Genomic DNA, 12364 nt, shown 5'->3' on the forward strand with positions numbered 1-12364 from the left:
ATGAGTTTTCTACCAATCACCATGGACAAAATACAAGTAGCATATGTGCTAATGGAGAGGATCCATTAGAACAATCGATGACTCCCACTGGCAGGAGCTCTGTTCCTTCACTTGATAGGTGGGCCAAGTGTGGATGAGACAGTGTGCACTGTGCCATCCACAGAGAGATATCCTTGCATTTCTATGGAGAATAAATATTATTGTGTGCTTCCTGTGCTGGTAATGATGATATTGTGGAGACCCGTCTCGGACAGTATGACTCTTCAGCATAGCTTTAACTTTTAGATGCTGGAGATAAAACACTGCTTTCCTTGTATTTTCCCAATATATACAAATCCATATAGTATGAATTTCTAAAGGCATCTATATAATATCTAGTAGCTTTATCCTTCCCACTTCTGTTTAACAAGGTTTCTCTGTCCCTTGACTTTTTTAAGCATTCACATTCCATTTCCGTTTTTCAGTTCCTCTGTGGCTCAACTGAGAAAAAGCAAATGGAATGTTTAGGCTTATAAAAGTTGTGGGCCATTGAAACCTTCTCAAATAAATTATAATAAATAATATGTGTTTCTGAGGCTGCCCCTCCTATGGAACAGGCTTCCCATCCATGGGAAGCTGAGTTCTTCTATCACCCAGTTTAAGTGCAGCCTATACCACTGGATAGGGAATAGAAGATTTACACCAGCACTAGTACCCATGTCCCTTATGGACAAAGGTAGCTTATACATGCCTGACCCTCATTTGTCCTATTTGGATACAGGGCATCATTATTCTTTTGGGAAAACTTGGCTAGGCTTAGAACCCCCCCCCCCCGGGGTCATTAGCCTAGTAACAATCTATAATTGTGGGGATAAAAAGCCATGACTCACACATGGAACATGCAAGGTGGTAGCCCCACAAAAATTCGTAATTTAATTGTTGTGGATTTACTGTGTTCTTGACCACTTGGTATTGAGGAATTTTTCTTCTAGTGAACATGTAGTGATTATTCATAGGGAAAGCCATCACAACAAGACAATGTTACACTAGTACTGTACCCATTGACAAAATGATAACAGTCTTCTAACACTGGATTAAGCATGCATCCAAAAAAGGGAACAAACAGATAGCAGTGTCTGTACAGTCAAAAAAATGTTATCAAAGCTTAACTTTATAAGATGTGGCCTAGAAGTAACTGGGTAGCTGGTTCAAGGAATAAAGCAGAACATGAAAATACAATACAAATACAATAGTAAAAAAATTCTCAACTAAAAGAAGTTACAGCTTCATGTTTTAAACATTTTTAAGGTTTTCTGGAATTGCATGTAGTATACTCTACCTGAAAGGTAACCTGTGCAGTGTAAGTTAATTTATCACATTCAAATAATCCCCTTGTGGTATACTGGAACACAGAGAATGTGATGCTGTCAATCAGATTTTCGACTCTTTGTTTGAGGTTTTCATCTGGAGATGCCTTTTGAACTGCTTTCTGGAACACAACACTGAAAGCCTAGAAGAGTAAGAGAAGTGAATTATTATCAGATGTGGATTTATTGTGTCACTATCACTGCTAAGAAAGTACAGCTGTGTAAGTTCTTACCCTAACAGTAAATGTCCTACTTCTCACTTTTCCGGTATTCTTTACATATGGGATATGTTGAGGCTAGATGAATATCCAGCCAACATACCAAAGCCTCATCTCCTTCCAGGTACCATATGCTAGCTGTATGTCCTATGTCTGAGGTGTAAGGTACGTAAGTGATGTATGAGCACATAATCCTCAGAACTGAACTGCCCAGGAAGAACCACAGCAACCCAAGAGGAAACAGTTGACCATGTGCATCCTGGAAAGGAAGAAAGAAAGAAAGAACGAGGAGACATCTCAGACAGAAAAAAAGACATAAAAAACAATGAGGGGAGGTGGAAGGGACAGAATACTGCACCAGTGAGATGCTAAGCATCTACTGTTTTGCTAAGATAATACACAACTTTACTATGTCCTTCCTTGTCACTGTTGTGGTATTCTTTACAGATGCAATAGTACAAAAGCTACTAGGAGGATGGATGGAGGAAGACACAGAGGAGACTTCCAAAACCCCATGTAAGATGGCTCTGAAGAAACCCAATCTGGCTCTAGAAATGGATTCCAACTTGTAATGTTTAGTAATGGTATGTACAGTGAACAAAGTTGCAGCTTCCAAAATGGATCTAGTATCCAGACCTTTGAAAAATCACCAGAAGAGGCCACAGCCCTAGCAGAATAAGCATGAACTGGAGAAGAAAGCTGCTCGTCATGAAAATAATAGCAAAACAAAATGGTCTTAGAAATCCAGGATGAGAGGTTTGTTTAGCCACAGCAAAACCCAATTTACAAGCATGAGAGGAAACAAAAAGCTACTCAGATTTCCCGATATCTTTAGTTTTATCTAGGTAATATCTGAGCTGTCTATGTAAATACAAAATGTGAAGGAGCCTTTATCATTCTGTGCAGAAGGAAAACAGAAGGAAGATGAAGTGTTAACTTAAGGACAAATCATTGGGCATAAAAGAAAGACTGGTGTGAAGATACATCCTATCCTTGTGAAAAACTAAAAAAGGTGGAACTTCCATGAGCACTTGAAGTTCAGAAACACTCTTGGCAGACGTATGGGCTACTAGCAGTATAGTTTTCCAAGCATAATGTTGCAAGGAAGAGGATACTGCAGGTTCAAAAAGAGTCAACTTCTCAAGAAAAAAATTGAAGTCCCGGAAGGACGAATAGATTTTCTTGGAGGCCTAATATAAAGGACAAACATCAATGGATTTCAAAACTAGAAGCCAGTGGTGGACTTAGAGGGAGACAAGCAGAAATGGCCACAAAATGAGCTTTAATAGGTGAATACACCAGACCAGAAGTGAGCAAATCACACAAATAAGAAAGGGTGGTATGAATACCCACAGAAAAGGGTCCAGGTCATGCTTGAGACACCAAAGAGAAAATCTTTTCCATTTAGCTACATAGGATTTTTCTAGCAGTGGGTTTTCTGACCTCCTTCAATACCTGAAGCACATCCTCATAAAAGTGGTCTCTAAGGAGTCAAAACCCTATCACCCACACAGTCAAATGAAGGGTGGATAAGCGAGGGTGAATGAGAGATCCCTTGTCTTTTGTGAGTAGATCCATACTGTGAAGTAACTTGTGATGAGTGCCCCTTGCCAGATGGAACAGGAGGAGGTATCAGTGTTGTCTAGGCCTAAAGAGAGTCACCAATAAGATCTTAGGTGTGTCCTACATGATCTTGCATAGGTGTTTTGGTAACAGAGGAAGAAGGGATACATTTATAGAAACATCCCCTTCCAGAAAAAAAAAAACACACCATAAACTTTCCAAGCCAGAGGACTTGGTACTCTAGAAAAGGACATGGGAAGTTGTCTGATCAGAAGGGAGACAAAAGATCTATTCGAGGTGTATCAAACTGGTGAACAATGTCTAGGAACACCTCCCTGTGAGGCATCCATTTGTGAGGATGTGTCCAGGACTTGCTTAGAGTGTCTGCCACTGTACTGTGCTCTGAAGGTATATGTAAACCATTTCCAGGATCAAGTGATGGCAGACAACAAAATTATAAGCCTGTAGAGCTTGTCTGCAAAGAAGGTATGACTTTGTGCCCCCTTGTTTGTTGATATGCCACATGAATGTTGCATTGTCTGTTTAAACCTTTAGAGGGCCAAAGGGGTTGAGAGCATGGACAGCCAGAATCAGAGCTCTCATCTCCATGACATTGATATCGTTTGGTAGTTATGGGAGAAACCAATCCCCCTTTACCATCATATTGCTAGAGAAGGCCCACCCCCTAATGTGAGCTGATGCATCCAAGTACAGCTCATGAGTGGGAGGAGGAACCTGAAAAAGCTGAATGGGATTCAGAGAGATCTGATGAACCCACTAGTGGAACCTGAGCTTGAGGCATAGTAATAGAGAAATGGGAAGATCCAGAGGATGTCAATGCTGAAAGCCAGACAGCTTTCAGGTACCAGTGAAACTTCCTTATATGGAGTCTGCCAAAAGGAACCATAGAAATCGTGGATGCCATGTACCTCAGAGCTCAAAGGAATTCCCTTGCAAGAAGCACCAAAAGAGGAAGAAGGGAATGAAAATAAGCTGTGAAGGACAGAACCTTGGAAGTAGGCCGCAGAGTCATCATTTAGCACAATCTGAATCCTGCTGCCTAGAAATACCTGATCTTGAGAAGAACTCAGTACAGACTTTTTGAGGTTCAAAGTGAACCCTGCACTTTGCAGAAGAAGCTCTGTAAACTAAAGATGCCGGAGAAAATGATGCTAAGAGGGAGCTTATACAAATAAATAAGCAAATAAGCTTGTCATAAATAATGGGAAATCTGAATTTCCTGAATCCTGCAGAAGCATCTTTGATGTTACAGAAGAGCTGGCATAGATCTCCAAGTAGAAGTCTAAATAAGAGAGGGTATATAGATAGGCATTCTAGTTGGTCTTGAAATAAAGGTTATTAGACCAATAATCTTTTTTGTCATGAACCTTTGAGGCTTTTCTAATATAATATGTCCGGCTAGGTACATGTCAAAAATTGCATTACACTCAATATCTAGCTAAATTAGGTTAAAGTACGGAGAGACAGTGACATCCTTTGACCTGGATCAGATACCTTTGCAATTAGCAGTGCTAGATATAATAATTTTTTAACCACTAGTGTATTCAAAGCTGAGGGAACTCTTATTCCATGTGCTCTACTGACCTAACTACCATGCCAGTGTGGAAAAGGGTACCTGGGTAGATGACAGGTGTCTCCTAAAGGTGACAATACAGCACTTTTTTTGTACTTAGTCTGAACCTTTTCTCTGTACACCACTAAAATGTAAGGTCTAGATCTTGCTGAAGCACTTCTGTAGCAATGGAAAAATGGATGACACCCATCTTGTCTCAAAGTTGGCAGTGCTGCACTTTTCTGCATTTAGTCTGAGCCTTTTCCCTGTGATGACCAGTTTTGCCAAAGTGCTCCTGTATCAATGGGAGAATGGATGAAGACACGTAGGTTGCAGTTATTAGAAAATCTGGGTAGCCGTAGGTCAGGGTTTATAGCATGAAGGTCAGAAAAATATATACCAAAAATAACAGGTTCTACTACTGAGACCCATGGTACTATAATAGTTGCTTTCTTATTTTCTGAAGCATGCACTTGCCATCTTAATTGTATGAGTTCTATCACTCAGCCAGTTTATTATCTGTCTTACCACATAAGTGTCTATCTTTTGTGCTTTGAGCTTTCTTACAATGTCAGCATGGGGTATAGTGTCAAAGACCTTGTCCAAATCCAGATATTCTATTAGGACTGAGTGGCCAATGTCCACTACATCTGTAGCCTTCACAAGGAACTTTACCATGCTGAGTAGACATGATCTTCCCCTGAGAAAACCAAACTGCTGTGGATCCAACTGTATGAAATGTTTAATGTCACAGTTTAACTTGTCAGATTTGATATGTTCCATAGGCTTGCAAATGAGGCTAGTAAGACTGCTTGGTAAATAATTTCTAGGGTATGTGATAGGACCCCATTGTGCACCACTACAGCTGCTTTACAGACCCTGTGGCATGGTGCACGCAATAAATACGTAGCACTATAGCATATATAACTAAACAGGTAGGGGTTCTAATCTCAGCACTGGCAAGTGTGTGTGTGTGTGTGTGTGTGTGTGTGCGTGTGTGTGTGTGTGTGTGTGTGTGTGTGTGTGTGTGTGTGTGTGTGTGTGTGTGTGTGTGTGTGTGTGTGTGTGTGTGTGTGTGTGTTATGCCATTTTCATCTCCCAGACCCATGCTTACACATATCAAGGGTATCAAAATTCATCAGAGATTTGGGATGCATGTCCAGGCTTAAAAAAAGCCCTTGTGGTCATTAGCCTAGTAAACACCTATGAACCTGTGTCTAGGCTTAAGTCAAACAACTGCATGTCTTGGGTAAACTGTCTGGGCCCATAATAGTCCTGTTCTGGTTTCAGAGACTACAGCTGGGACATCTTATCTGGTGATCTTAGGGAATATGTTGGATTCAGAGATTTGTAGAATTTCAATGACTGCTGCTCAAATAAAATTAGGTCAGATAACAGAGACTCCTCATCCTGAAGAATAAACTGAAAATCCCATGCTCCACAAGTGAACAAGAGGTTAAACAAAGAGCATAGACATAAAATTAAATGTACGAAGGAGAAGTATTTTCTGAAAATTGCCACCTCTGTTATAAAACTTATAATCAATACCCACTATTGTACTAAACTGATACATAACAACACCCACTCACCCCTGGGATATAGCCAACATATGAGTAGATAAATTTAGCTCAAGCTTTTCACCACTCTCACTAAATCTTTCTCCCACAAATCTCGCTTGGTCCAAAGGCACTCTCCAAACCTAAAAAAACACTATCTCTATGGGCCCTTCATCCATGCATCTACCTCCAAAGCAACAATGTCATCAAAACTGGTATGGTTATCAGGGAACTAGACACTTTTACAGACAATAAACTATCTTTTGATCAACATACATCTGTTGTCATTTGAAAAGCCTAATACCTAGCACAACTAATAACAAAAGGTATATCTTGTATACCCAAGGATGTTAATGATCCATTTCTCTTCTTCCCTAATTAGGACTTTTTTTTGTTTACAGTATTGGACTGGTGAATTTGTTTTCAAACTTCTCTCAGCTTGATCAATGTGTTAGTGGCCTTACAACTGCTAAAGCAACATCATTAACAACATTTGTGTTTTTTCCCCACATCTGACTGTGTTTCCACCCGCTTGGCAAGTGACGATTTGGTCAGACTTGCTTTGCATTCATTTGATAATGGCATTGGCTACAGTTGCATTTGACAATGACACTGAAGCATTACCATGGGTTTATTACTTTGTATAGCAGGGACAGTCTATGACTGCATAAATTTGAACTATACAGGCATCGCAATAAAATATGCAGTTTGACATTTAGTCATCGTATTTCCTTCTTCTTCTACTTGCTAATCTGCACCAAATCTCCTCCTTGGACAGTTCTACTATGCTTTAAATATACTGTCAAGCATATGATTGTCTAGTTGACAGCTTGGTAGTGACCTGACACTGCCTAACTATTGTGAAGTCTTTCAGAGATTTTCAGGACTTTCAAACACTGCGGACGGGTGAACAAAACACTCTCAGGATCTTCTACATCCAGTGAACATCACTTTCTCGGAGAAAACAGTGCCAGAAAAAGATATGTGAACTGAATCTTTTGAGAGATGATGTAGCTGTGATGATGAAACAGTCCTTTTGTGGAACGGCAACAGGAATGAATAAAACCCATTTAGAAACATGGAAAGTGTTGCATGTTGCTGCAGTGTCATGGTTAGCATGACTTTTCAGTGCTACAATGAAGGCTGGAACAGTATATCTGGATGAGTAAACCGGAGTAGTGGTTCCCATTTCAAAACAAGGAGAACAGTATGGTGTGTGTTACAGTTATAATGAAAGTATATTCAAGGTGCTGGAGAGACAGTTTCATCAAATAATCAAAAATCAAATTCAGGAGGACCAACACTTATTGTTGGCAGTGGAACAGTGAGTCATCTATTTGCCCTTTCACAGGTATCTAAGGCATCCTGGGAGTTTATCAATGCTGTTCACATGTGATACGTTTATCTCCAGAAAGCATCATGCCTCCCAACCTCTGAGCATTAAGAATCATGGCACTGCCCATCACAAATCATATCAAAGGGTTAGAAAGAACAGTCATTTCTTATTTTTGTTTAGATTAGGTTTTCATAATACTGGACCTACATAGTTAGTGATAGGGAATCTTTGTATGTGTGTAGCTTATTCATTAAATATGTACCTATAACAGGGCTGATTTTTATGAGGAACATCAGTAAATCTAGCAGGAGCAAGAGGATCAGAATTGTGCCATTATGCCGTAATCGCAATAGTTGAGAGGTATATGAATGTGTACAAATATTGGAGGGTCCAGAGCCGCCATTACAAAAAGTAAAGTGATAGTGGAAGTAGGAGCACATCTTGTGGAAAAGTCACCTGACTCAGTCTTCAGTTACTAGGGTTCCCTCATATTAAGTAGGCGAATTAGGGGGGCAATCTCCCCCACATAGGGGTCGGGAGGTTCTATTCTCCTCTGCAAAAATTTTTGAAAATCATTTCATGAATGAGTTTTTTGCTAAATGATGTATATATTCATAGAAATTATTCAGACTGGGAACATGACAATTGCATTTTTGTTGCTTGCTCAAGATGTTCTTTTAGCCTCAAGTGACAGTAATCTCTATCATACAACAGGGCAATTTATTTACTATGTCCATAGTCAATCTCAATACATCTAAATCAGAGGTCATGATTCTCTTTTGGAAAGGATGCAATTGTTCTTGCCAGTGGAACTGGGAAGAGGTACGTTAGATGGAAGAGTTTAAGTATTTTGAAGCTTTCTTCTATGTGAAGGTAGAGTGGAAAAGGAGGGTGACGAACAGATGAGTACAGCAATGGGAGCACTGCAAGCATTGCGCTAGATTGCAGTGGGGGATCCAGAGAGGAGTTATGGGAAGAAGCTCTCAATGTACTGGTGACTCTGTATCACCATCCGCAATAATGATCACAAACTCTGGGAAATGGTCATAAGTATCTGACTGCAGATACTAGCAGCAAAGGTGAGATTTGTTTAGTGGGGAGCACACTCTTTATGTTGGAGTGAAGGGCCTGCCAATTCGGAGAGACCATGAAATTTAACCACTGCTAATCGTTGTTGACAGGAGTGAAATGGGTGCCTCTTACTGGAAATATATCAGGCAGAACTTACTAGCAGGACTATGTGGGGCAAAATCATGATACAACAGAGGGATTATATCCCTTATCTTATCTAGGTATCGTCAATATGAGATGGAGACTTTTGATGGAGACAGGAACAAGTAGTTTAGAAAATTAAGTTAAAATAGGGTGTGTGTGTGTGTGTGTGTGTGTGTGTGTGTGTGTGTGTGTGTGTGTCTACATAAATATAAATACAATATAAATCTATATCTAGATAAACTCAGTTTAATTGAGAGTGGATTTGGTCAACATCAGTTCTGTCGACATACTTTTATCAAGAAAACAGAATGTCAGCAGTTGTACAAGACTGACAGTTCCCTGGGTTAGGGAATATGCCTTTTCCTAGAGAATTATGTGATCTTGAAGTTGGCATAAATAATTAGCAGCCCGCTGCAAAAACATGTTTTTCATTTTGCATCATCAGAGGTTAATCCTCAGAGTAAGTGCATGAGTGTTTGTTGACATTTTGTGTCAATGTTCACTTGTTAACATTAGTGTTGCCAGTCTAGATTACTAGATCTCTCTCTATCTATATCTATATATATATGGGATCTACTTTACATGGTCGACTTTTCAGAAAGTCGACTTTCCTATGGCCGAGACCATATGATTGACTTTTGAAAATCTAACCGTGTAAGATAAACAGAAAACACACAGCAAACACTTTTCTTTCAGCTGTTAGCAGGGGAGCAAGCCCCCATGCATCCCCTGTGGGGGGCTCTGCCACGCACACCCCACCCCCCGTAATGTAAATATGCCAACTCTGAGATCGGACTACAGTGTGGAAGAGGGAAATTTTCCCATTTCACACTGGTCAGAGATAGCGGTTCCCCATGGTTGGCTTTTCAAAAGTCGATCATATGGTCTGGCCATATGAAAGTCGACTTTCTGAAAAGTCAACCATGCGAAGGGGACCCATATATATATTTTTTTTTTTTATATATATATATATATATATATATATTTATATATATATATATTTATATATATATATATATATATATTTTTTTTTATATATATATATATATATATATGCATGTATGTATGTACCCATTGATCATCCAGCAAACTTATCCGAAGCCATTTCTGCAATGCATATGAACTTGCTCCCTAGTGGACCCATGATAAGGCCTCTTCCAGAATTCCTCTGGGTTAGGGACAGATGAGATCATCATGATAATACATAAGTCAATAAATAGTGATCCAATATCTTTATATATTATACATATAATCACTTTAGTGCTTTTTGCTTCAGTCAATCACAATAAAACATTATAAAACATTCTTTCATTACATTCTATATGTAAGCCTCTCAAATAAATTATTTTGCATATAAAAATAAATTCTCTGATGTTAACCCAATGTAGGGGTATCCCTTAAAGGTAGTGTGGGACCTTTGTCTTTTGTCTGCTGCTCTGTTCTCAAGAAACATTTATAAGACCTTTAACATTATTGTCAAATATACCATGAAAGTTCAGTGCATGGTATTACATCTCAGACTATTAGATTTGTTAGTTAACAACTACTGTTTTACTGACTGCAGAAATAACATTCAGAAACAAGCTGGAAACATGCCACAATCATATCTGTTCTGCACTTATGTAATAAATAAACATGTTCCACTATGAAAAGAAGAAATCAAAATAAAACTATAATTAAAAACCCATATGTAAAACCACAAGTATTATGAATGTGAGTTGTAAAACCATACCTTCAAAGAGAACTGGTACATTGGATGAATTTTATTCAGGTCGTTCATTATAAAATACAATAAGGACGCGCGTGCTGCTGCAGGCCTGTAGTGTTCTCTTGCCTCATTGATCTTAATCTCTGTCACCTTGGCCTCCTTTACCTGGTAGAAAAAGCATGAACACAATGTCCTCAAAGCACTTTAAAGTTTGCAATCATCTTCAGTTTTACTTCATATATCTGTTTCCTATAAGAATCACTACTGTTCCGGGCTTCACATCCTTTATTTTTCCAAATAAATGAGAAAATGACAAGAGAGTAGATTATCCCCTGGGGCAAGAAAAATTAACTTGCTTAGTAATAATTATGCACAGTGATTTAATCTCAGCTAAACAGAAGAACTCAAATATAACATGATTAAAATCCCTCAAGACACAGGCTATATAGACATTTTTATTTTATTCTGTTGTAATCATGCAGTTCTGAATCAGATGATAAGTGTTGAAAACAGGACTGTGTGTCTTGTAATATGAGCTGCCATATCTATATTTATGTAAATAAATAGCTTTCAGAAATATTTTGTACAGTTACAGCAATGACATCTGCAATGAAGCATCTCTATATCAGTTACTAACATGGTGCGCAATGAATACAAGCTTAAAGAGATTGCCGCAACATGAATTACAACTATATTAATCATATTCTTAATGTTTCACATTCATTCACTTTCACTCTTTATAAGTGAACCCATTCAGTTTAAACTAGGCCACTCGCAAGAAAATTCTCTGAGGGACATGGCTGGTTAGTCCTTGCCACAAGACAAAGTAAGCACCTCACCATCCCTTCAGTTCCTTGGAAATACCCACACTGTCTGAATCTGCTCTTCTGGTAAGTGACACTTTCAAGAATAATTAAGTCTGCTTTCAACTCGTATATCATTTATGAAACAGTAATTCCAAGAAAAGCTTTGTCCTTTACATAGATTTCCTTAGCTTTACCTTCTCTTCAATTTCAGCTGCAGTCCTTTTGGTAGTTTCCAGGTTTTCAACTAAGGCTGTGTCTCCAAGGAAGTTACCAGAAGCAGAAGACAAGCGAGAAAGAAGGTTGTCCTCCAAGTTTTTTAAGGTGATTTTAAATCCATTCTGCTGCTTTGTCAGATTAGACTGTTACAGAAAAAAAACACATATTGCAAGTAGCAGAACTTAAAATATTTTATACTGAAATCAAGAGTAGTCATATATGTTTTAAGTCTTCAAAATACAATACATTGCACATTTGAATCAATCGCTGCCAGTGATTATCACACTATAACTGTATTGTAGTGCATGGAGCATGCTTTATGTGCTCCGATATTCAGAAAAAGACAGACAAGTTAAGTGCCAGAGTGGTGCATGAACCAACCTTAACAATTGTTACGCAACCCCTGCTTATGTTGTTAAGGTGAGGTCTGCCTGTATTGACTGGCAAATAACAGTGGCAGAGCAAAAGATTTATTTCCACCTACTGTCATACCATTCCATTAACATGTACCTATCTTACTGTAAAAAAAAAAAAAAAACGTTGAAAGTTATTAGAATAAAAGGATGTGTTCACCTGCATAATACAAAGAATAAAAACTCTAAAACTCAAATGTATGTCATTGTTTAGAGACTTCAGTCTTCAGTAGTTTTTCTGAAAACCACAGATATTATAAGGAACAGACAAAAAAATATGAGGCAATAATCTGAATGTTCTGTGCATAAGTGCCTGATAGGCAAGGGAGGTTGGAGACCCCACTTTCAACAGCTGCCCAATGTGTCTTAAAAGTGTTGCTGGAGTAACAATTACACGTAATCATCTGCATTGGC

At 38.7% G+C, this 12364-nt stretch overlaps 1 protein-coding gene across 1 annotated transcript in view; it reads right to left on the reverse strand.

The window, feature by feature from the left end:
- DNAH9 (dynein axonemal heavy chain 9) overlaps positions 1-12364 on the reverse strand; it is a 3419770-nt gene that overhangs the window by 260407 nt on the left and 3146999 nt on the right. The window contains exons 56-58 of the mRNA XM_044069722.1: positions 11516-11680; positions 10540-10680; positions 1319-1489 (exon numbers count right to left, since the gene is read on the reverse strand). Of these exons, the coding sequence (XP_043925657.1) occupies positions 1319-1489; positions 10540-10680; positions 11516-11680 (477 nt within the window). The remainder of the gene's footprint in view (positions 1-1318; positions 1490-10539; positions 10681-11515; positions 11681-12364) is intronic.

The sequence above is a fragment of the Protopterus annectens genome, chromosome 4.part0 (assembly GCF_019279795.1).
Source record: "Protopterus annectens isolate FY-2018-M chromosome 4.part0, PAN1.0, whole genome shotgun sequence".
NCBI classification, from domain to species: Eukaryota; Metazoa; Chordata; order Ceratodontiformes; family Protopteridae; genus Protopterus; species Protopterus annectens.